General features: G+C 38.1%; 1 protein-coding gene across 3 annotated transcripts in view; it reads left to right on the plus strand.

Moving 5' to 3' along the window:
* The window catches only part of gsk3ba (glycogen synthase kinase 3 beta, genome duplicate a), a 70,021-nt gene extending 44,287 nt beyond the window's left edge, over positions 1-25,734 (plus strand). The window contains exons 2-11 of one of the 3 annotated variants that reach the window (XM_028435175.1): positions 7,367-7,560; positions 12,899-12,982; positions 18,747-18,849; positions 19,153-19,291; positions 19,518-19,624; positions 19,738-19,835; positions 19,933-20,040; positions 21,370-21,556; positions 22,229-22,327; positions 23,511-25,734. In XM_028435175.1, coding sequence (XP_028290976.1) covers positions 7,367-7,560; positions 12,899-12,982; positions 18,747-18,849; positions 19,153-19,291; positions 19,518-19,624; positions 19,738-19,835; positions 19,933-20,040; positions 21,370-21,556; positions 22,229-22,327; positions 23,511-23,581 — 1,190 coding nt within the window. In that variant the 3' untranslated portion in view covers positions 23,582-25,734. The remainder of the gene's footprint in view (positions 1-7,366; positions 7,561-12,898; positions 12,983-18,746; positions 18,850-19,152; positions 19,292-19,517; positions 19,625-19,737; positions 19,836-19,932; positions 20,041-21,369; positions 21,557-22,228; positions 22,328-23,510) is intronic. The other 2 variants (XM_028435176.1, XM_028435174.1) reach the window with 2 other exon arrangements.
* Positions 25,735-25,840: the final 106 nt, after the last annotated feature.

Raw genomic sequence — 25,840 nt, forward strand, 5'->3', positions numbered from 1 at the left:
GTGGAAATTCTGTGGCTCTGTGCTGTGATTTCTGTATTATAAACTGCCACTTTTGAATTGACGGTAATAATTACAAAATTACTTGCACTAGTTGATTGTTTACAGTTATAATTCACCTTTTTTTATTTGTCCACTGCTTTACATTTTAGCAACTTTATTTTGGAATGTATTTTTATTTATTTATTTTTTACATTGTATTCCAGAAATACGTTTTGTGCAAGTTTGCCTTTTCTTATTTATTAGTAACTTTACAGTCCTTATGTTGACAATGTTGTTAATTAAATTTACTGATTTAAATTTAGTAGTTTTCTGCTTCTTTGTCTTGAATCATATTTGGTATTTTACAAATTTGTGTTCATGTACACTATGTATCCTGTGTATTCAGTGTTCCTTTTTTGTGGTATCGGCCGATATATTGGTTATCGACAGATACATCAGATATCTACTTTCAACAACCCAAATATCGGTACCGTCCCAAAAAATGTTATATCGATCAGGCTGTAGTTTTACTTTGAAATTTTTCATTCTAAAAAAAAAATCGGGTGGGAGTGAAGTTAAGCACAAAACTAAATATTAGGTTGAGGTGGAATCATGGGATACTAGTAATGTGGTGGTTTGTGACATGAGGCTCTCCTCTGGGTCTTGGCATTGAAAACCACTTAGTAAACTGACACACACCTAAATGGGGAGATGCACTCCAATATCCAAGCCTAACAGTTGTTTCTATTCCAGTGTTTAAAATGGAAAATTAGAGTATGCTGTTTTTCACCGTAGAAGTCACCCATTAATAAATTAGCGACAGTATTATGTGGATTTAATCCAGGGTTGTTTTCCAGAGATTAGCTACTAAATGATAAATGGACTTGATTTATAGAGCGTTTTATAACCACCAAGGTAGTCCCAAAGTTCATTAACCCATTCACACACCAACTGCCATGCAAGGCGCCAGTCGACCATTGGGAGCAACGTTGGGTTCAATGTCTTGCCCCAGGACACTTGGACACTTAGATGAGTATAACACTTGAGGAATTGAACCCCCAACCACTCAATCAGAAGACAACCCTCCACCACCCGAGCCGGAACCTGAGATCTTTGTGTTTTTGACCAGCTAACAGCAGAGCATGCATTTAGCTAAGGCGTAGGAAAACATACAGTTATGCAATGACACGGGGACAGACTGTGAGCAGTTCAGAGAACATGTTCAATAGGTAGAAGTCTCTCTGCTGCATCATATTTCTTGTAATATCTGGGACAAGTGTGCTTACTATATGTCAAGGTTCAAATGGTGACACAGCAGTAAAAAAACCTCCCCTCCAACGCTGCTAATGACTGAGTATACTGTAGAGGCTTGTGCGTAAATAATCTACACTAGTCATCCTCAATATTTAATTATGGCCCCACCTTCTGTGACTGCTTTAGGGAGATGTCTATGTTGCTAGTTTCTGTCAGGTGAGAACTCTGTTCATTACTGAGTTTGATGGTGATGTCATCAGATGCCTGTAATGATGAAGCTGTCTTTAGCAGGTTGATTCCAAAGCTGAAGGTGGGTTTTGTTGGTTCTCAAAGATGTTTTCATAAGTTTTATTGTTTTAAACCTACATTTTGAATAATTTCCTGCCTTACTTATCATCAAGATTTCTGGTCATGGTCAAAGTCGTAATAATGTTGTAGTCTGTCAGTGCCCCATCCTTTCAGATCCTCTCAACACATACGCGTACACTACATACTTCCTTCACTCGCAATCTTTACGACGGAGCTCCTGGGACGTGATATTTGAGTGTAAACCGACCATACAACATTTGTTAGATATTTTAATAGTACATGTAAATATGTGATAGCTTTTGTAGTGTCTTTAAAATTAATTAGGAAAAAAAAAAAAAAGAAAAAACCACCGCAAGATGATGTGTACAAAAATGGATCAAAACACTTTGATAATCAAAAACCAAACAGAAAATGAAATAAAAACCAAAATAAATTGTAATTCACTCAAAACGTAAATTCCCAATTAATTGGGAAATCTTGGCAGCAGGTTTGGAATGCACAAGTTGCAGAGTTAAACTTTCAACCTTTTAAATAGTACACAAACTGCCGCAGAATAGGCAGACCGGATGAAGACGCGTTTTTCGCATGCGTTGAAAGGATCTGAAAGGATGGGGCACGATATAGTCGTATCGGGGTTACACTTCGGCCATCATTTATTGACCACTTTTGTCACCCATTGAATGAACCAAAAGATGTATTTTTCCACGATTACACACATACCCTAATATTTGGTCGCTCTTGTGCTTACATGAATGTGAATAACTTGCTGATGATTTTAAGCAGCTGTAGCAAATATGCAAATATCATCCTGGAGAGAATGCTCCTACCCCTCCTACACAGGCACACACATTCTTATATGCATTTATATTGAGATGTATACACACACACTCGAGCACTCCTAGGTTTTGTTTTTTGGGGTGAGGCAGCTGGCCAAGAACAATGAGCGTCTTGTTTAGCTTTTCAAAGCTGCCGGTCTTTCCCTCCTCTCGTTCCTTATCTGTTCCTCTTTGCATGTGATAATGGGACCAAAGTGTACTAATTATAGTCTTTGATTTTAAGTTCAATAACAGGGCGTAGGGAAGTGACCCACAAGAGTTTTGAGTGTAGGAGGAAAAAAAAAGGGGTCAACTGAAGATTTAGTCGATATAGTCACTTATGCACCCCATTCTGATTAAAATGAGCTGGATGGATTGATACTTTGTTGTTTGGATTGAAGGAGGTGGTGTAATCCTGTTTATGATCTAGTCAGAGTCCATGTAACATGTTCTGCTATTAAGAGTACCACATATTTACCGTTTGTATCAATTTATCTTCTTTTTCTTCTTATCCTGTGTAATTGTGCAAGGTAGAGCAGCCCAGTCCAATTTGAGGATAACACACAAACAATTACAGCCACATTTGGATATTTACAGTCAATGTAGACTCTAATGAACTGTAGGTGACCTGAATTAACTCTTTATTGGGTCTTCAGTCCAGTTGTTCATTTAAAGGGTAGGTTTACGATACTAAGGAGTAGGCTTGGGCAATATCTCAAGAATTCTGTTTTGGCGACATGGAAAATTACAATATCACATATATTATTATTAATATAATGGTATAGTTTGATTTCAAAGCTTTTTTGACGTTTAGTTTAGTTTATAGGAGTCTCTGCCAGTGCGTCTCACACAAACACCGCTCCTCAGGGGATACAAGGTAGAGTTTGAATAACTGTTGGCTTTCTCTGTGTCACAGGCTGACATGACTGTTGTTGTCCCTGGTACTTATTTAGACTTCAGGTAGTTGGAGAGTAACCTCTAGCATAGTATAGCTGTGAGCTTCAGGTAATGTTTCCAGACACAGCCGATCTCAAGAGGATCTGTTCATCTTCAGCATTTCAACTAAAAAGCTGAAGCAAGTGACTTTACCATTTATACAAGTTTTACTGACGTAAAATCACCTTTTTTGGTCTTAAAATGGATTTTGATTTTGCAGAGGGTGGGAAACTGTCAACTCTTCTATTATTGGCTTGAGTGAAATCAGGTGTTTATGTCATCAGAGGCTAACATAACCAGGTTAAGCATAATGCAGTTTATTTACTAAGTCGTATCTTAATTTTGATCAAAGCTAACTTTGCTGTCTAATTATCAAGAGAAATATCTCCATTATAATTTGATTTCAAAGAAAAAAGTTGTAGTTGTAGCTGCATTTAGTTTAAATACTGCTGGGCACAATTTGGAAATCTAAAATGAATGTGCCCTCTTTGAGTTTGGTCAAATCTCTGTATTTTTTTAGTCAACATTTCTCTGTATCAGTGCCTGGTGACATTCCTGTGACTGGATGTTCCAGTAATGTGCTGAATTATCTTGGCAACAGTGGAGCACTTTGCACCAGCACACAGTGTGCACGTGTGTTTACCTGACGCTGCCCAGGCCTCTAAGTAAATGGGAAAGATTGTATCTTTAAGAGTAAGCTTGTAAGGTCTGCTTGAAATATAAATTAAACCCTCGTCAATGTTACTGTGAAGCTCTTTAAAAGGGCTTTTAAGCCGCTTCTGGTTAAGCTTTAATTAAACTACGCAACTCTAAAATGTCAATACTTTTAGATTTTGATCGTGTGACTTTTGGATCCGTGGGAGGATTGTTTGCTTTTTAAATTTCTCAGAAGAGCTGTCATTTTAAGTTTATGCTTGGAATTTTTTGTCTGAGAATAAGATACCATAAATCTACATTTGTATAACCAAAATTAGTTTATTAACAAAACTTACAGGCAACTACGATGAGACTATTTAAGTACATTCTGTCTAAGAATGAAAAACCTCCCAAAAATGATTACATTTTAAACTTAAAATGTATTGATCACAAACTAGTAAAAGCATGTTATTTGATTTGAATTAGCTAGTCAAAAGTCGCCACTTGGTACAAATTTAGTCCTGTCGCCCTTGGGTTGCTTTCACATGGGGATGATACTAGACTTTGGCTAAATTGGCAAAGATCAGCTGATAATTTTATGACCTTAATATCGCAGCACGTATTTTGATCTGCTCCAAAGTGACAGGAAAAATGCCGTTAGTTGCAGAGCTGCTTGTTTCTGTTGCACTATAGCTGAAATCGTTCAGATTTTCAGCAGTAAAATGCAGAAAGACTTTGAAATTTGTCATTTATTTGCATCTTACTACAGATTCACGTATGTCTTCCTGTTGAATTAGGAAATTCCTTAAAAAGAGTATGTCTAGGTTACCATTGGGACGATCGGATGCCTTTAACCTAATAAAACCAGTTCAGTGACGTGAATGACCCACTTCATTAGATAACTACTCTGTCACAGTTAGTCAAACATGTTGACCTTCACAACCATGTGTTTAAAGCCCTTTTTTATTGCTTACACAGCTACATAGATAGACTGTCAGTTGAGCTTCCTTTGTCATCTGGGTTAAGCTTCCCCTTAAATTAAATCAGTATGACAAAATTAAGATAAAAGTCATTTGCAAAGTCTTACACACTGCTTACCTAGTCTATGTGAAGGAAATTAATAACGATTTGAATAAAATGAAAAGGATTAAAATGTGTAATCTGATAGCTCACAATGACAAAACTAATCGGAGTATATGCTTCATACCAGCATGTATCCCATAACTGCTTTTTTTTTTTTGGCCCCCACTGTGTCCACACGCAGGCCATGCTCATTAGTGGATGTTTACGCATCACACTGTTTCATGTATGGGAAAAACATGATTCTTTTATGATTGACATTTGATATGTTGTATATATTTAGAGCTTTTCAGATCAGTGGTAAACTTCCTTCCAGCTGTTAGCTGTTTAAAATGTTTGTTGTCTCTTTGCATGCAAGTAAGTACAGACTTTTCTTGTGATTGGAGGTATTGCAAAGGTGTCACCCATCCAAACTATTGCAGCAGAGTCAGGTTAGTCTTGCTCCATCATGGCTGAATCAGTTTTGCTGAGTTCATGAACCATGACTACTTTTCTCCTTTTCCAACTGTATAAACAGAATCACACATTCCCAATATTGGACTAGCTTTGCAAATAAACTGTAAGTGCAGGAATCAGCAGGAGAAGACACAAATAATCGGGTAATATTATGCATTCAATTACAGGGTGGACATTTATTTTTCATTGCCATGACAGACTTCTTCCATCCAGAAGGAAATCAATATCTCTTTTGGAAAACAAGCCAGCTAGCCAGAATGAAAAAAAGAATGATCTCAACAAAAGTTCACTTTCTTTGTTACAATGAACTGCAAAATTGTATAATTATTTGTTCCTGGAATATTTCAATCCTTTTGTGATAATTAAGCAATGCAAACAAGTAACACAAGCTTATTATTCACTAGAGTCGACATGACATGACCACGTCTCACATGTTGTGAGTTGAACACTGTGGCCTGCACGAGTCCTCCACGTGCATTTGTTCAGCTATCACAGCATGCTGCATTACATGTGGTTTCTGGTTTCTACTAAATAACGCCTTGTTGTGGCACAGGCAAAGTTATTGAACAACTACAAATGTGTCATTAACATTAGCTTTCATACACACTAATGAGATTTTTAACAGAGAAAATCCAAATTGAAGACGATTTATTATTTTGAGAACATTTAAATAAACATCTGGTAGGATTAGTAAAGGCAGGCAGTTAGAATTTTAGTGATCCCATTTAAAACAGATTAAATATTTATTTTTAGAAAGTTATTGTTACTGAAGTAATTTTGCTGTATTTAAAGGGGTTTTATTAGATGTTATTCAAATATGTTCAGGTTGAATTAATGAGCCTTTTGAAGGTTAAAGGTATTTCTGCAAGTTTGTTGTATGCAACACATGGTTGGCTGTCCTTTTAATTGCCGATCTCTGTGGGCTGTATACCTTGATGCTAGTATTGATACAAGGATGTAAAGAACCATTGAAAAATCCCCTAAGAGCTTTCAATTTTAAGGTTGACAGACAAAAAATTGACATGTGACAGAAATGTGAAGTCGGATCACTCCATGAGTTGCATTTGTTGACAGCCGGTTTGAATCAAAGGCGGCAAAGTTCAGTCATTGTTTGACAGTTCAGGATCCAACGTTCACAATTTGACCCTGTGTGCAACCGACATCTGTCATCCAGACACTCAGAAAGAATACTAGATAAAATGACAAAGGCTTCGAGGAATCTCTTAATAATGTGTTTGAGTCTTTGACTCCTGACCAAAAAAAGCTGTTAAAACTTTACTTTTAATATATAAAGTACAATCAGCTGAATTTAAAATATATCCTATCCAATCAGCATTCTTTGGTTCACACATATAAACAGACTTTCCCAGAACATCCCCATTCTTTCTACTCTGCACTGGCTTCCAGTCAAGTTTTGAATAGACTATAAAATCTTAGTTCTTACTTTCCGAGCGTTACATGGCCAGGCCCCTCAATATATCTCGGACTTGTTGTGCCTCTACATTTCGGGGTGCAGTCTTTGGTCTTCAGGTCAGGGTCTCCTGAAGATCCCAAAAACTAAATTTAAAACCCGAGGAGACCTGGCGTTCTAGGCTGTGGCCCCCAGACTCTGGAATAACCTGCACCAGTCTCTCGGGGAGCTCAACTGTGTGGACACTTTTAAAAAAACTGTTGAAGACTTTGCTTTTCAGTAAAGCTTTTAGTTACCTGGATTTTAAATTATTTCTATCCTTTTATGATGCTGCTCCTATGATGTATATGCACCCATGTTTTATTAAGCTTTCATGATGTTGCACTTGTATTAATTTCCCCACAGCTCTGTACAGCACTTTGTGATTTTATCTGTGTAAAGCGCTTTATAAATAAATTACTTACTTACTTTCACCTCTCTTTTTCTATAGGAGATAAAGATGGAAGCAAGGTAACGACAGTGGTGGCCACTCCAGGCCAAGGCCCCGACCGGCCACAGGAAGTGAGCTACACGGACACTAAAGTCATTGGCAACGGCTCATTTGGCGTCGTCTACCAAGCTAAACTGTGCGACTCTGGCGAACTGGTGGCCATCAAGAAAGTCCTGCAAGACAAGAGGTTTAAGGTAGAACTTTGACATTCACAAATATAATGTATCCATTGGCAATGAAAGAAGTAAACTAACAAGAGGCAGTCTGTGCTTACAAATTTAACCCCGCACTTTAGCATTCGCGATAGCCGAGAAGAAAGTAACTGTGAAAGAAACTTGAATTGAGTGATCTTTCACAAGAACAGAAAGAAACTGCCAAAGAAAAGAAAACAAAGGGAAACGTCCTTAGTGTTTTGCATTGGAAACCTGTTTCATTTAATCTCCAAACATTTGTCACAGGAAGTCTAGTGTGTGAGGTTTCATCAAACAAACCTAAGCCCATTGATACTCAGACATCTGTGGAGTTTAGCTGCCACCTCGGAAACGTCCTGTTTAGTTTGAAGTAAGATGCAGGAATTCTCTTTTGTGCTTTCAGTGGATGCAACTGGGAATTCCTCATCTCTGCTGTACTTGCTTGGGCTCTTCAGGTGTTATTTGTGGGCGTCATATAATGTATACATACTGCTCTCTCGCTTTGTATACAAGGGGCACCAATACCCTGGTTATGGATGACTGTGTGCCTCTGATGAGGATGATAATAAATGGATGGATGCTTGTTCCATCTAAAAAGGATTAAATTCAAAACTTTAAGGCACATGCTATAGATTCTAAAATGGTTTGTCGTCTTTTTTTTTTTTTTTTTTCTTTCATAAAGTAAAGACCTAAAACTCTTCATGTTCTCACATTATCAGCCAAAGAGCTACCATTCAAAGCACATGCTGGCGGAAACTTGGAGTTGATGTTTGGTATATAAACTGGGATTGCTCTGCAAACCTCATGCCACTGCCTTAAAAAAATTTCAACCAAACAGCATTCGAAGGGCCAAAATTCTGATATTTAAATTAGGGCTGCACAATTTAATCACGATCACGATTTTGGTTGCCACAATTAAATTAACCTGATCGTCAACAATATTCACATTTAAAATAAATGCTGGCTCTGCACTCTGTAATAGTGTATTTATTTATTTAGCCTTTGGTACATTTTAAATTCTTGGGTTAATTTTTTTTATTATTTTTTGAAATTATAATTTCATTTTAAAGCTCAAGTTTGCGCTGTAAACTTTACACTGTTTTATTTAAAAGAAGTGCAATAGAAACACTGATTTTTCCCTAATATAATAAATAATTGTGATTATGATCGTAATTCCAGTATTGATCAAAATAATCGTAATTATCATTTTGGGCATATTCGTGCAGCTCTAATTTAAATAAAATGCATAAAAGTCGTTATAATAAGAATATTTTCTCTGGTTTCTAAAATATTAGTGTATTTCTCAAATAAGTATCTAAATACTGTTGTTCATTTAAAGCTGCAGGCCTTTGCATTGCTTTTCAGGCCCTTCAGGAGTCATCATTGATATGTGGTATGAAATGGTCAAAGTCAGTTTCGTTAGTAATTATATAATTTCCTGGGCTGTGAACCTATTTTCTGTCAAGTGGCCCATGCAAAGATTAATAACAGACTGTGTATGAGGTATTCCTCTGGGTTTGCATTAATTCATGAGACATACAGTAGATATTTTTCTCCCATATTTATGATTTTTAAATTTTTTTATGTATTGGCTCAGTAGATGTGGTGTGTGTTTGTAGGACGGGTGGGTTTCCCTCTCATCTCCCAGTCTTTAAATCTGCAGCTGCCTTTTCCTCTAAGAGTAATGAGATAAGTGTGCCTCAAGTCTTTTCACCGAACAGGTTCACCTAAATACCTTAAGGGCTTGGTGCCCAAGGTCTAACCTTTCAGAGGTTTAACAATGAGTTTTCAGCATGTGTTGGCCCTTTGCCACCAAAACTCAGACAAGATAAATGAATGCCATTTCCTAGTGTGGGGGCCACCATCTGCCACTAAATTGTGCTTGTTCAGGAAACACACGCTTTCTTTGTGACTCTGCATGCTGGTGCTGATGAAGTCATATCCTGCTCATCTGTGCCAAAGAGTAGCATAAGAGGCAAGCTAAGGTATGATTTGAGGCAGCGAAAGGATCACATACAGTTCAGAATTCTCCTTAAATCAGAGACTTGGTCTCAGATTTCTTTCCTCCGTTTCCTTTTTTCCCCTCGCTGCTTCAACCTGCTCAGCCAGTCCTCCCGTTTTAGCAGCTTGTTGAGAAAAAGGAATCAAAGGAGCTCTAAGACTCTTCACATGACTGTCAAACACGCGCCATCGAGTGCGCGCCACTTTTTACTCGCAAACACCTGTGCTCTAGTTTCTCTTCTCTTTCCAATCAAAAGTCTTTCCGTTAGGCTTTGGTTTTTTCTTCTGACAGATGACAGAAGAGCTCATTGGTAGACTGAAGCATGCTGCTCTGACATATGTCGATGCTTTTTTGCACGCACGCACGCACACACACATACACACAGTAGTAATCATGTGAATAGGCTCTGTGCGAGGGTGCTGCTGTGAGACAATGTGGGTGGGCACCTAGTCTGCTTCTGGTGCATTATGGGATAGGTCCTTCTCCTTTTACAGCCAAGGGATCACATTTCAGCCGACTGGAAAATTGATGCTCACATGAGGAGCAGTGTGCAGGATGAGAGCATGTCTGGAAGCACCTAATCTTATGCAGCATCGTCAAAGAACCAAAAACCTCTCCACCGCATAGGTTCATAGGTGATTTCATGATTTTAAGATTCTTCTTCTGAAATGATTTGTTAGTTAGTCCTGACCAAAAACTCCACTGCTCAGAGTTATTATACCAATATAAAGCCTAAAGTGCTCTTAAGTTTACAGTAAAAAGGTTGTCACCCTAACCTTTTCCCAAAATTCCAGAACTTATAGTCCCATGGAAATGTTCTGCCCCTTTGCAACCATAGTTGGTAATTAAAGTTGTGTATATCAGGACAAAAGACTGACTATAAGAGAGCATTCATCTGCTTCTCTGCTCAAAGTTGGTTGAATATAGTTAAATATTTTATCTGCAGAATTACATCAATTTCGTTAGTTTTTGTCTTTCAGATTTATCGACCAAAAAAGTTTGATCTCTTTTCTTTTTTTGCTTGCTATACGAATGAGTAAATGATTCCTAATAAAACTTTGAGACTTTATAAGAAGAGTGAAATTATGAAGCGGTTAGGACTGTAGAGTGGACGTGCATGTTTCACTCTAATGTGTTCAACCATTAAACCATTTCATTTTGTTCAGGGTAATTTAGGGCTGGGCAAAAAGTCGATTTAATCAATTAATCAAATTTGTAGATAAGAATTATTTTATTTTGTAATTTGAGTTTTTTTTAAAAAAAATAATTTTTTTCCCACAGTTTTTTTTCGGACTTTATCACGTTCCGTCCTGTGGGGTTACTGTAGTGCAATATGAGCCAGCCCCCTCTTTGTTTACAGTTTGTTTACCCTTTGAGTAGGCTATATGTGTGCCACAGGCATGTTTAATTTTTATTCACACTAATGCTGAGATGCTAAGGGAAGAGTTTATTTTTTTTTAATTATTTAATGTTTTATGTTATAAAATATGTAGTTATGTGATTTCTTAATCAGAAAATTTAAGCTACTGTGAAGGCGCTGTTGCACTTTTGCTTAAACCTGGGTTAAACCTTGAAATTGTTGAATGACAGAACCTCATTTACTTTTTATTTTGGGATTATTCTATGGATTTTAAATCTTGAGGACAATCACAGAAATAAAGTGGCACTTTTGACAATATATATAATGTCCTGCAGTCATTTTTAAGTGCATTGGAAAAAAAAAAATTTAAACGAAACTCAAATTTTTCTTTAAAAATCCGAGATTTTTTTTAGGCGTAATCGCCCAGCACTAAGGTAACTTATGATCTCATCAAGCATTTTATGATGCAACAGAGTGCATGTTTTTGTGTTTAGCTGGCCCAAGCTTGTGGTTAACAGCATGCACAAGCATTTAGAGGGAGCTGAGGTGTCCACACATTTAGCATTGTCCTGTTTTTCTTCACCTTATTCATTCCTCTCTGTCTCCTTGCTGAGTGTCTGCTGACACACTGATGGATGACAGGTCAGCATTAAGGACTGCAGTCCAACTGGAGCTGGGCAGGGCTCTACTCACTATGGTCCCAGTGATCTTGCACACATATGCCTGCCTCGTAGATGAGGGGCGTTTCCTTCAGTGCGCCATGGTTCGATGGCTGGTCTGCGACCCATGAACGATGATGTCACTTTGTGATGTAAGGGTTGTGTGTGCGGTTGTTGTAAATGGTGATAAAGCAAGGAGAGGGATGAGGTGAGCATTTCCATCATCCTGTAAGTGAATCAGACTGAGGTGGATGGACAGAGGGTGTTGTCAATACACCCTACTATACTATACTACTGAGCTAAAAGCATTTCTGCTGCTGCTGCTCAGAGGATAAAAGTCTAAGCAGCAAATGATCTTTGCGTAACGGTTGATTTCAGTCTCTTTTTGGGATACTTGGAGCAGCTCTCATATTTCGACAACTTACTTTTAAACCTTTTTGCGATGCGCACATTTTTTGTTAAATTGTATTGTTTTTTTTAACAACAGTATAGATGAGTTACTAGAATTATTTGTGTACTTTTGTGTACTGTATAATGTGTGTGTATAGCACTATTTTTCTATTAATATTTATTTTCTTGTATGCTGCTGGCCCCGAGAAACAAATTTAGTTTTTATGGAACCTTGAACCTTGAAATATGTAAATAGCTTTTTTTAGTGATGCTTTGGGAACAAAAAACATTTTCCTGTAAATGTTCCAAATTGTTTTAAGTAAACACATACAGTAATGATTGTTTGTCATTGTGCGCAACATGCACAAGCTATTTAGACCAAATAAAATTCATATTTGTTTGTATTAATACTATGTTTTTCAAACTAGATGAGATGGCTTGATATCGTCATGTCTCGACACTGGTAATAGATACTAAAATAGGAGAAAAACAAAACAAATGCAACAATATGAACCTTGATGTTGCTGTTGGTTTTATATAATGCTAATTTTTCTCCTCGCTTTGTGGAAACCCATATACAGTAATTAGGCCTTTGCATGGACGCTGCCGGTGCGTATGAATAAACAAAGGAACATCTGCAGTGTTCAGTGCTCACATTTTTTTGCGGCCATGCAAGTCTTGTTGCTCATTACTCTGTGATTTTAATATTTTAACCTTCCTTATTCTACTGAGTCATTCAATCTTCTCATTATTTGATTTGTATTGTTTTAACCTTCAACATTTCAGACTTCTTCAATAATGTTTAACCAAGGCAACCTGTCAGCACTACAGTACATGGGGATAGCTTACAGTTTAAAATAAAATCCTATAGAGTTCACACATTCTATTGGCAAAATGCACACAAAGCCTGAAGTGTTGTTTCTATTTCAGAACCGCGAACTGCAGATCATGAGGAAGTTGGACCACTGCAACATAGTCCGCCTGCGCTACTTTTTCTACTCCAGTGGAGACAAGGTTTGTTACTTTTGATTCTTCATCATTAATATTATAAGGCTCATTGTGTTGGCTGAGAATATATTCATGCTTCATATAGGTGGATTTCGAAATCTAAAAGCAGACAGGGAGACGGGAGATTTTAGAGTTTATTTAAGGGGCAACCCGATAGCTCAGACCCTGGACACATACCACATGGTGTTTCCATGCTCTGAAATACTGCTGCCGTCAGAGCACTGGTTGCATCTCATAAATACATTTCTTATCTCTTCCCGTTAGTTCTTTAACTGAAATACTAAAAATAAATCTCAATTAATGTAGACTCCAGGAGCTTTAAAGATGAATCTTTCACAATAGCATGAATATCCATATACACATCGTCTGTACCTGCTAATCCTGCTCCAGGGCCCAGAATTGTCCGACCAATAAACCAGACATAGTTTTATGGTTGGACACACAAGCGGCCCTCGTCTAATTTGTGGCCCCCAAAGTAAACACAACCAAATGACAAAAATACGTATATTTATAAAACAACAAAAATAGACAAAATGACAACAGAAAGATACAAAATTAATGAAAATACAGACAAGAGGACTAACAATAGACAAAAATAACAGTGAAAATAACAACAAAAATAAGAAAATGTCTACAGAAATACACAAAAATATCCAAAAAACACAAGACAACTAAAAGTACATAAAATAACAGAACAAATTATAAAATAACAGAACAAATTATAAAATAACAGAACAATTATAAATAACAAAAAAGGACAACAAAAACAATACAGTACCTAAAATGAAAACAAAAAGACACAAAATTTACCAAAAAACAGACAAGACATCTAAAGTTACACAAAATAACAAAACAATTTACTAAACGACAAAAAATGAAAAAGGACAACAAAATAACACAAAAAGAAATAAAACCACATCACATACACAAAAATGTCTCCCACAACAAACAAAACACAATATTAGTAGTTTCCTGTGTTAATGCTCTGATTGATCATTTTCTAATGTTGACATGAATTATGAGACCCTCAGATCAGATGCAGTCACATGTGATATAGTTGTCCATTTATGCATTAAACAGTCGATAGTAGGGTTTTAGATTTTCTCCATTGGCAATATGTAATAAAATCTAGCAACAAAAGACGTCTAGTTAGCCTGTTGGCTGCAAAACATTTGCGAGCCTTAGTATGGATTTTGTGACTTAATGTCAAAACATTCAAAGTCATATCAGTCAAGTAGTCTATTTTATTGTCCAATGTTGCTCTTTGAGCAGGTAAGCCCCAGTAGCATATACTGTATGCAGTGACAGTAATGGGCTGTGTGTGTATGGGGCCCTCCCCCTCTGCCTTGGTGTCAGCCCCTTTATACCCATGGTGGTCCCATTTGAGACTACATGGCTGGGCGGTGCCATTCAATTTGCTGACAAATGGAGAGATGCCTGTTAGTCAAATATAGATCCACATGAATCTGGCACACGTGCGCTCAAGTCTTTACTCATGACTCTGCACTTAGGAATGTCCTCCAAGCTAAAGGAAAGCTTGTGAGGACCACAGGGGGGGGGGGGGATTTGTAGTGGTAGAGGATTGTAGTATCTATCTGTCAGAGCACAGGGTGTCTGTTAATAATAGATGTGCATAAGCCCTCCCCTCAACACTACTGGCTCCACCCTCCTGACCATGCCTTGCCTCATGCAATGTTCCCACAGAACTCTGGGAATCACTATGAATTCTAGGTATAGTGTCACATTGGTGGGAGTGACTCGTGGCAAACATGACCTCACACCCCCTCAACATGGCTTTTGCAATCAATCACAGATTTGGAATGTTTAAGTCTATCAGTGCTTTTCACTCTAACCCTTACATATTTTAAAATTGCACTTTTCTAAATCAATTTCCTCTCCCCGCTTCCCCTGCCCTTATTGTACCACTGCTTTAAATGGAAAACTGGCAACCCGAAGAGATAGAAAAAAAAAAAAAGACTTCAGGTTTAAGACAATGTTAATGAGGGAAGAATAAGAGGTCAGCTGAGCTCAGGTGGGCTGGTAGTAAACCTGATGTTATGTTCTTTTGCTTTTATCCTTTAACCACTTGTATGATTCACTGTTTAAACTGTTGGAAAGAGTAAGCAAATAGACAACACTTTAAAGCTTTTCAAAGCTAGACCCACGACAACGATGTACATGAAACGGCAGCAGTTTTTCTTTGCAGACTGATAAAAAGCAGTTCTCTCAAAGTTTTGTTTTCCTAGAATTCCATCGAGTGTTTACATGTGTCAGTTGGACTTCACATGCTGCAGGGAACTTTGTAACAAGCAAAGGGTCATAGTGAACTTTGTCACCTTATCAAAAACCTTACGTCCGCCTGTGGCGTGAGGCGAAAAGATTAAATCTGGTATGCTTGATAAAGGGAATTGAACAAGCTTGTACTTCTTGTTCTGTGATGTTTCATAACTAGCTTCTAAAATGATCTTCAAATGCAAACCTCCAGTAGATAAAGCTAAATTACAATGACTTTAATGAAACTGAATGCCTGATTTTTATATTAGTTTTGCCAGTGATTGTGCATCAATGTCCACTGTGTTGTACAGATTCAGATATCCTCCAAACATCAACTATTAGTAGTTTTCTATGAATTAAGTAATTTCTATGAATGCATAGAATGTATTTATAGATACTACATAGACCTTTCACTGGCCACCATTTATTGGTTATTTTTGTTTTTATTAGCAGTTTTCTACCACATGAAACAAGGGCTTCTCTTAAAGTATTAAATAAGGGTTTTGCCAATCTAAACGGATATTGTCTAATATCAGCAAAAAAATTATTGGATTATAACGGCCTGCATCTAAAATATCAGATACAAGGGTCTTCTAATTTATTCAATTGTATAATCTTCTTATGTTTAAGATTAAAATGTATTTAACCCATTGGTTGACAATACGTGGGTCAGTTTTTCCCATACCTACTGATGCTGACTATGACTCTTTCTTTGAGTAATGTCACATCATATCAATATCTATATTGAGTATGTGTGATTCATGATTATATCGTATTGATATCAACATCGGCCATTGCGTAAGGCGGCAATATCAGTATGGTATCGAAAGGGGGAGAAGTTGTATTGGGACACCTTTAGTATTAGTTGTTATGCTGCAAAGAAGTGGAACAAACTGCCAGCAGAGCTGAAGTCAGCATCCATTGTGAACATTTTTAAATCAAAGTTAAAGGCACTTTTTTCTCTATTGCATATGATTGAGAGGGAGATTTTCAGTCATGTTGTTGATGTCATGATGATTTTACTGATGATTTTAATTGATTTTACTGATGATTTTAATTGATTTATTGATGATTTTAAATGTTCTTATTGATTTTAATCAATTTAATGTTTTATCATGTAAAGCACATTGAGTTGCCTTGAGTATGAAATGCGCTATACAAATAAATTTGCCTTGCCTTGTAATAGGATTAAATGTACTGTATGTTCTGATGCACTTCAGTATAGTAGGTGCACTAAAAGTAAACATTGTGCAAAATAAGTAGAATAAAATAAAGCGGATATTTTCAACACACACGTGCAGAATGCTGATCCACAGACTAGGACTAGAATAGTAGTTTCTCCATGTAAAGGTGCTCACTCTGTGAGTTTAGCTACAAGTTACTACAAAACAAGAGAAGAAAAAAGTTAGTGGATTTTGGCCTTGGCACGACATAAATGTCAATCCCAGTTTTAATTACCATCATGTTGTGGAAAAGACTCGGATTTCCCTTAACGCGGAGACTACTTTCATTCTTTGGGGTTGACTGGTTGATAGATAACCTTGCAATGTACAAGTGCAAGCAGTTTTTCTTAACAAATTAAAGGCTGAATTATTTATCTGGGAGTGAACACGGAGCCAATCAGATTCACGTCTCGCTAACCTTCTGGGAACCAGCCGAGGAAGTGGCTTTGTAGCAAGCAGGAAGTGAGTCATCACTGTTGCTAGGCTAAATATAGGTTTTGGTGGCACTAAACAGGAGGAGAAACGGGCTGTCGCGAATGCTATCATACTAGTTTTAACCACTGGAGGAGGAATTATTGTGTGTACAGGCAGACATCAGGATGGAATCACGGGGCAAGCATCGACCAATCAGATGTCTGCACTGTCTCTACTATCCTATGTGGACATGTCTGTGTCTCCCTTCATCAGATTTTTTACACTCGTACCAAAAAAATGTGCGTGCAAGAGACGGAGTCGTTGGTTCACAGCAGGAGGAAGTATGCAACAGCATCTGGCTGGAGCTTTTAAAATTGGCTCCACACTCTCGTCCCAGTGCTGGGTCAGCCTGCTGAGTCTGTGCCTGAAATGCATGCCCAGCTGAGTGGTGACAGATGGGAAACAAAGAGTCTAAAGGCTCCACAACAACAGGCTGACATAATTTAATTAGTCTCATCTTGTAACTCAGGGATTTCTTGCCTCCCTGACGTGTGTTTGGATTTTGGACGCTGGTCAAAAAACTGTCGTGCAGAAGTATAAAATACTTCCCATTACTGCTGTTATCTTAAAGATACTGTGATGATCAAACACATTATATTTTATAGCTTACATTGTTTATTACTTTTTAAAAAGTTAAAAAACTTTGTATAAACACAGCTGTAAAATACTAGCGATGCTTGCATACCTGTAATAATTGTCTAATCAGCACATTGATGTGCCCACACCTGTGAGGTGATGATTATCTGGGCAAGTGTTCACTAACACACAATTAAACTCATTTGTCAGCAATATTTGAGAGAAAGGCCTGATTTGTACATAAAGGTTTTAGGTCTTTGAGAAAATGGGAGTAAAAACCAGCTTTGTGCGTATATATATATTTTTGTTTAGTGTATAGACCAGACCAATTTACCAATTTTTAACTAATCATAGTATACATATTGATGAGACAGTGAATATTCTGTAAACTCAGAGAGGAGCTTTAAACCATTAGAACACAGAAAGGAAAAAAACACCAACAATAACAGAGCAATTAAATTAAAATCTAGTTAATATTAGCCAATTCGTAAATAACAATAGTGTTGTTTCTATGAAAAAACATACATATAACATAAATGATAGTATCACATTTTGATTAACCTATACTTGGGCCAGCATTTGAATAAATCTAGGGCTAGAACTAGTTTGGTAAGTTGAGTACGTTTACCGTATGTCTAGATAAACATGGTTACATTGAAACTGGAACTAAAAAAACTTTTGTTACCACAAACAAAACAAAAAAAAAAAGAAAAACGTGCGCGCGAACACAATTATGCAGAACAGTTAATATCATTGTCTGCTGCCACAGTCGGAGCTCAAGCCGTTATGACGCATTGCAGTGTGCTTTGTGACTTTGATGGACATACAATGAATTCCCAGTTCGACAGTGAAAAACACACCAGTGACATCAAGTTGAAAACAACTTCCTGCATCAGAACAAGTTTAGAAGCTGCACTGAGGATTCGACACTGATACGATGATCGCAAATAAATTCTGGCTTTAACTGATAAGGAAGTTTATTATATAGTTGTTTTTAAACGTGTTTGCCCATTAATGTCATTTTCAAAGGCACAGCTGGCTTAAAATCTCTATAAACAGGTGAACTATAAGCTCTGTAAATAAAGAACATCACTGAATCTATTGGTTAAAAGGTGGTTAGCGTTATTAGTTTGAATCACTTTTTATAAGAAATCCTTAATCTATACCCGCGTGAGTAATTGAATTAAAAGTTGATGATGTTTGTTGCTTTGTTTGTGCAACAGAAAGATGAAGTGGTACCTGATTTAGTCCTGGACTACGTTCCTGAGACGGTCTACAGAGTGGCCAGACACTACAGCCGAGCCAAACAGACGCTGCCCATGGTTTTACGTCAAGGTGTGTGAGTCAAGTCAAGTGTGATCTGCATAAGTCTTTTTTGTCGTTTTAAAGCGTTAGTACAAATAAGTTTGCTATACTACAAAAATGTTACTGTAAATTTGTATACTTGGATTTAATGTCCCTATTTGTTTGTCGTTTTATTTGTATATATTTTGCTATAGCATACATAAAATGTAGAAAAAGGAAGTCACTCTGAAGAGATGCGATTGATTCCCATTCATTAGTTTTTTCATGCTTAGGCGCCGTCATGATAGTAACTAAGGTGTTTCTCCGTGTGTTGTTTTCTTTTCCACGTACAGTTGTACATGTACCAGCTGTTCAGGAGCCTGGCCTACATCCATTCCTTTGGTATCTGCCATCGGGACATCAAACCTCAGAATCTGCTGCTGGATCCAGAAACGGCTGTGCTCAAACTCTGCGACTTTGGCAGGTGAGAAATGGATCCTATATTTTAGGGTTTTACCGAAGAGTCATGTAAGGAAAATTGGCTTGTTTTCTTTATCGTGCAGAAAATAGATTAAAAAAAAATATGACGAAAACATTAAAAAAATACACATACTGTTGAAGCAGAAGGTTGGATAGTGTTGGATGATTTTGTGTACATAATATTTTCCTTGGATGATGTGGTAACGGCTGTGCTCTGGTCTTATCTGTAGTGCTAAGCAGCTGGTCCGCGGAGAGCCCAACGTGTCCTACATCTGCTCCCGTTACTATCGAGCCCCTGAACTCATTTTTGGTGCCACTGACTACACTTCAAGCATAGGTAATGTTTGTTTGTTTCCTAAGAGGAGATGGCCTGAGTGGTCATGCCTGCTCCTTCGTTCCGTTCTGGGATTTCACCCCCTGGTCTTAACCTGCCTTTTTTTTCTTCTTCAGATGTGTGGTCAGCCGGCTGCGTACTGGCAGAGCTGTTGCTAGGACAACCAATCTTCCCTGGTGACAGTGGAGTGGATCAGTTGGTTGAAATCATCAAGGTAAGGCTGGTCCTACAATAATAATAGTAAAAGGCCCCCTTCACTTTGACAAGTAGAGATTAACTCACAATGTTCCTTTTCCTCCTCTGTCTCGCAGGTTCTCGGTACCCCAACCCGAGAGCAGATTCGTGAGATGAACCCCAATTATACCGAGTTCAAATTCCCCCAGATTAAGGCACATCCTTGGACTAAGGTGAGTCAACAGGTACAGGAGCCCTATTTCTTCTTTTTTATTATTCACTGTTGAACCATTTTCTGTATTTTGTCAACACATTGTCATATCACTGTAATCACTGTCATCCAGCCGCTCTGTGCACGCTCTGAGCTGGAAAAACCACAGAAGTAGAAATAATACAAAGAGAAAAGATTCATTTTTCAACACCTATTCTAACGATCTGATGTCACACTCATTTTCAACAATAGTCTAATCAGCGTCAGCTGCTGTAGGGGAGCAGGGGTTATGATCAGATCAATATTGTATTCACTCCCTTATTTATTGTAAATACACCTTCTTTTAGGGTTTCAGAGCTTATGTGTTTTATTGCACAAACTGGAACAGAAAAGAGCAAATAAATCTGATTCCAGCTCAGGAAAGATAAAAAATGGGAGAAATTAAAGCTGCTGAAGATGGAAATTATTTATCAGATGAAGCTCAAGATCATTTATTAGGGGAAAATATTAAAAAGGTTGAAGAAAACTCCTCAAATTGGTTTTTCCTGTGATATCACTTCACTCCACGAGACAGTCAATGTCAGTCGGATTCAGATCTTTCCCTAGAATAAACATCTGGCATTGTTTTGCCACAACTTTAAGTCTGTGAAAACACCAGAAATGTGTTGGGAACTCATATGCATCAGTTCACAGGACTCCACATCCCACAATGCAATGTGCCAACCTTTTCCAAAAATGTCAAATGAAGTGTTTATTTGCGGTGGAGATGAAAACAAACTTTCAAGTGGAAATTTGAACTTATTTCAAGCAATGCTCTTCAATTTATTGCAATGAGGCCTATACTATATCATATTTGTTTTTTCCTCTCCAGCTGATTTAAAATATTTTTTCAACACAGTAAACACGAGTTAATGAAGTAACATCTCATGAAGGTATCACAAGTATTGAACGACAGACTGATACAAATACAAATACAAAAAATCAGTAAAATAAATAGAATATATACAAAAACAATACAAATATACAATAATATATCGATCCAAATTTTGTTCTACTTGAATGTGATATGTATTAATGAACTGGGGTAACAGGTTAAATCCCTGGGCATATTTTTCTCCTTACACTTTTTAGGAATTTACCATTATTAATTATGTGGCAGCAGTTGTTCTGCTTTTAGTTCTGCACGTGCTGTGGTTGCTCCATGCTTGTACATTTCATCTACCAGCACTCATTGCATTCATTTTTCCATCAATGCATTCATTCATCACAAATTAACACACATATGATATGAGATTGTTTGCCTAAATTTGTGGAACTGAACACACTACAACCTCTGCTGATCTTGGCTCTGAATGGCGCCCAGGTATTCCGCCCACGTACGCCCCCAGAGGCCATCGCTTTGTGTTCTCGCCTCCTTGAATATACACCCACAGCCCGCCTCACCCCTTTGGAGGCCTGCGCACACTCCTTTTTTGATGAGCTGCGCGACCCCAATGTCAAGTTGCCCAATGGGAGAGAGAAGCCCTCACTCTTCAACTTCACCACCCAGGGTACGTCTAAGAATCTCTATTGCCGAGAGTGGCAACTTTTATCACAGTTAGGGCCACGAGAATGGGATTGTTTGATCTGAGGGCCATGTTATTCATGTCAGCATTTAGAAAGAAGACCAATCTGTGCTTTATTACAGGAAAGAACAAAGGGTTTGAGTGTTTTTAGAGTAATTTAGTGTTTTTGTTGTAATTTGATATATTTTACGCTCAATTTGTGTGTTTTTGTGCATTTTTGTTTTCATTTTTTAGAGTGTTATATGTTTTGTAAGTTTTCAATTTTGTTTTTTTGTCATTGTGGGTTTTTGGAGTCATTTTGTGTTTTTTTTTTGGCATTTTGTATATTTTTCTCTTAATTTGTGTTTTTTCGTGTGTTTTTGTTGTCATTTTATTTGTTTGTCAAAGCTGTCCAATATTTTTGTCAGTTATTCCCGTGTTTGGTTGTCATTTTGTGTATTTTTTGGGCATCTTGTGTGTTTTTGGAGTCAATTTATGCATTTACTGCCGACAGAGACATGTCAGGTTTCAGACATATTTAGACTTTTGTATTTGCTCTTTCTGAGTGCAGATGATTCTTTAAAAACTCACCTCACTTTTGATTAACTTTTGTTTTCCTTCAAAGCGTTTCAGGCAATCTATTTCTAAAGGAAAATCCCTTTTATTTTCTTTCTTCAGAGTTATCTAGTAACCCGTCTTTGGCCTCCATATTGATCCCAGCTCATGCCCGCAGTCAAGCCACCGCCTCCACCCCGACCAATGCCTCTGTACCCTCAGGTTAGTCACACAGTTTTCTGGCCGGGTGCTCTACTGTTATCCACATCGAGGGGCCTGTTGTGGCTTCTATTGTATTTGATATTAAAAAGCTTACATTCATGTTTGTTTTAGTGGGATCCGCATCACCTGAATATGAAAATAATCATTTCATATTGTTTGTGTTCTCCAGAGTTACTGCACCCAACGTGTTTGCCCATTTAAACATATTTACACAAAAGAGTTGGTGTCGTAAGCCTGAACTCATAGCCATCACTGAGAATGAGCATAAAGTTATTCAGTCACTCACAGATTGATTAAAAATAATAAGACTTCATCATTTTATTGTGTTTGAATGCATTTACACAAGTGTCGTATCTGTGTTTTCAGAAAAAATAAATCTGTTTTTCCCACTTAATCATCAAATGATAAATTCAAGGTATTTTAAAGCAAAGCTGGCTTTAAATGGAATCAGTGCACTAAGAAAACAGTATTGGATGCTTTTACCAGTAACGCTTTTATTAAACGCGTCATTTAAGCGCCCCACGTTTATCCACTAAGCACAGTTCAGTACCTTTGTTTGCTGTTTGATGTGTTGCAATCACTTTACATTTTTTCTCAGTTGTTAATTTGGCTTCTGACCAAATTCTAGGGAGGCAAACGGGCACACGTTCAATTTATGTCAAACATTTGGGTCAAAGCCAGTTGATCAAAGGTTCTTCTATGCAACATAAAGTATAAAAATTGGATTGATAATAATAGACTGAACACAAAATGTGATATTGATCAATGTAAATTAATCTATGAAAATGAAATGACCAGATATCCAACCTGATGTACAGTAAATGACGTTCCTATCTCTGTTTACTACTCGTGATAATCTATAAATTAACTCGAACAACCAATTTAAGACTCACTGTTTCACTAAGGCCCAAACTTAAATTGGTTGTACATGGTTTCATGTATAGGATTCTATTTCTGTGTATATGTATGTAGTAGATTATGTGGCGCTAGCATGTGTTTGATTTTGCACAGCAGTTCTCTTCTTTGTTATGGCGCCATGCTGTGGCCACCCTCTGTATCTGCATTCACTGTACCAGCTTCTGTTCACAATAGTAATATTGAAAATCAAGCCTTCTTCTGACTGCAGACAGCATTTGTTCCCATCGTCGGGCTGTGACTGAGTGAGTCTTCTCTATGTTCCCAGATGGCAGCAGCACAGAGCGAGGCCCCAGCACCACCACCGCCTCCGCCTCAGCCTCTAATTCCACATCCTGAGCCCACCCGTCACCGGCCCCTGCCTCAGCCTCGACTCATCGCCTCTCCATTGCCCCGGCTGGGGGGCGAGCTCCGCTCAGCCCTGCTCTGCCCTGCTCCCCCCCACCTGATGGCAGCGGAGCCCTCTGAAGCAGTCTGGGTTCAACACAAACCAACACCCCCCACGATCAGCCGTTTGAACTCCCATCCATATTCTGTCAAAGATTTCTCTGTGAGGGGAAAGCGAAGCCTAGGGCCAGTGGAGTGACAGACTTCACTATTGATTACAGTACTTTATACACACATGCAAACACGCACACACACACAAAGCTAATCTGCTCATGTTTGTCAGCAGAAAGTCCTGAGCTGTTTCCCTCGGCCCTCCCCTTCGTTTGTTCCCTACATCGCCTTCATTTTTCTGCATCCTCTTCCCTCTGGCCCCGCCCACCTCCCCCTCCCTCCGTCCTCCAGGTCCCTCTGTAGTGCATGGCCTGAGCGTATCAGGATTACCTGGGGGCCGCCACGCCCTTCCACCTCCACTTCCGCAGACAAGGCATGAACCTCATGCACGCACACACACACACACACGCACACACACACACACAGGCAGACAGACAGACGTGCCCACATGCTTACGTACACAGGTGCATGATGATCCTGATGTACATGGAGAGAAGCAGTCCAGTCGGGGGGCGTCGTACTATTCTGGTATCGTTTCCCTCTGTGTTAGCCTGGGGTTGTTTTTAAACGGTTAGCAAGCTGTTTTACTCAACCTTGTTTTTATTTAGTTTTCTACTCCCGAGGAGACGTTTTTTGGATTGAAATGTGCGATGGATGTGACTCGTATCTGGTCAAGTGTGCTTGTATTATATATACATACAGTACAAAACAAAAACATGCATACATAACACAATTTATATATGACTTTTCCTTATGTATAAAAGTATATATAGATATATGTATATTAACTGCAATGGTTCAGAAATCACTTCTGGTGAGCTCATATCTGGCAGTGCAGTGGCAATATTTGCTGCTGCCTAAATATGTTTTATTTAGAGAAGGTGGTGTTTTGTTTATTTTAGGTAACTGTGTATTTTTATTTTTTTCTTCTTCTTGTGTTTGCTGGACTGGGTTTGGATTCTAACAGGCACTTTTTGGTCCCCTGTGTTGTCTGTATTGAAGATGGATATAAGGCTCAGCTCTAGTCCCTGTCTTGGCGGCTGTCTGTAACAGTGCGTCTGTAACGGCGTGTCTGTAACAGTGCGTCTTTAACGGTGTCTGTAACAGTCTGTAACAGTGTGTCAGTAACAGTCTGTTATGGTGCGTGTGTAACAGTCCGTAACTGCGCGTCTGTAACAGTGTGTCAGTAACAGTCTGTTATGGTGCGTGTGTAACAGTCTGTAACTGCGCGTCTGTAACATTCTGTAACTGCGCGTCTTTTACATTTTGTAACAGTCTGTAACGGTGCATCTGTAACAGTCTGTAACTGCGCGTCTGTTGACGGTGAATCTGTAACATTCTGTAACTATGCGTCTGTAACTGTGCGTCTGTGGCAGTGCATCTGTGTCTGTAACAGCGCGTCTGTAACAGCGCGTCTGTAACAGCGCGTCTGTATCAGCGCGTCTGTAGCAGCGCGTCTGTAATGTCCGGACCTACATTGAGATCTTCCTCTCGCTTTCTGTAAAAAAAAAAAGTCAAATTGATTCATTGTTTCCACGTCTTTTTTGTGAAGTGCCAGTGATTTCGGGGGGAGAGTCTTTAGCATCTTTGTTAGGACCACTAAATTAAGTGTTAGCCTTCTTTGCTTCCACCCAGATCATATAAAGCTACTCGGTACAGTTTGTCCAATCGTCCTATTTACAGAATGATCACTACGTAAAAAGATGAAGAAGAAAAAGTACACAATTTGTAAATACAGTATAAAGGCTCCTCACCAAAATTCTGACTTGTATGTTGTTTTTTAATGTTATGTTGATTTCTTTCTTTTCTTTTTTTTTTTTTTTTTGAAGTTATGTACATATGCAGACCCATGTACTGTTCAAGAGCAAAAACAAAGATGACAAAGCGTGGGAAAAAAGACATGAAAAGTAAAGAAAAAAAAAAGTATAACCACACACACACAATCAGGGCTACACTGATGTTGATGGATAACGGAGGATGATGATCAGCTTTATCCAGCCATATGTTCAATTCTACCTGTACAGTAGATGACAGCTGTATTATTGTAACAAGAACTAGTCATGTATAGTGTAACTATAGTTTGGAGTGCCTTTGCTTTCA

Source organism: Gouania willdenowi, chromosome 21 (assembly GCF_900634775.1).
Source record: "Gouania willdenowi chromosome 21, fGouWil2.1, whole genome shotgun sequence".
NCBI classification, from domain to species: Eukaryota; Metazoa; Chordata; class Actinopteri; order Blenniiformes; family Gobiesocidae; genus Gouania; species Gouania willdenowi.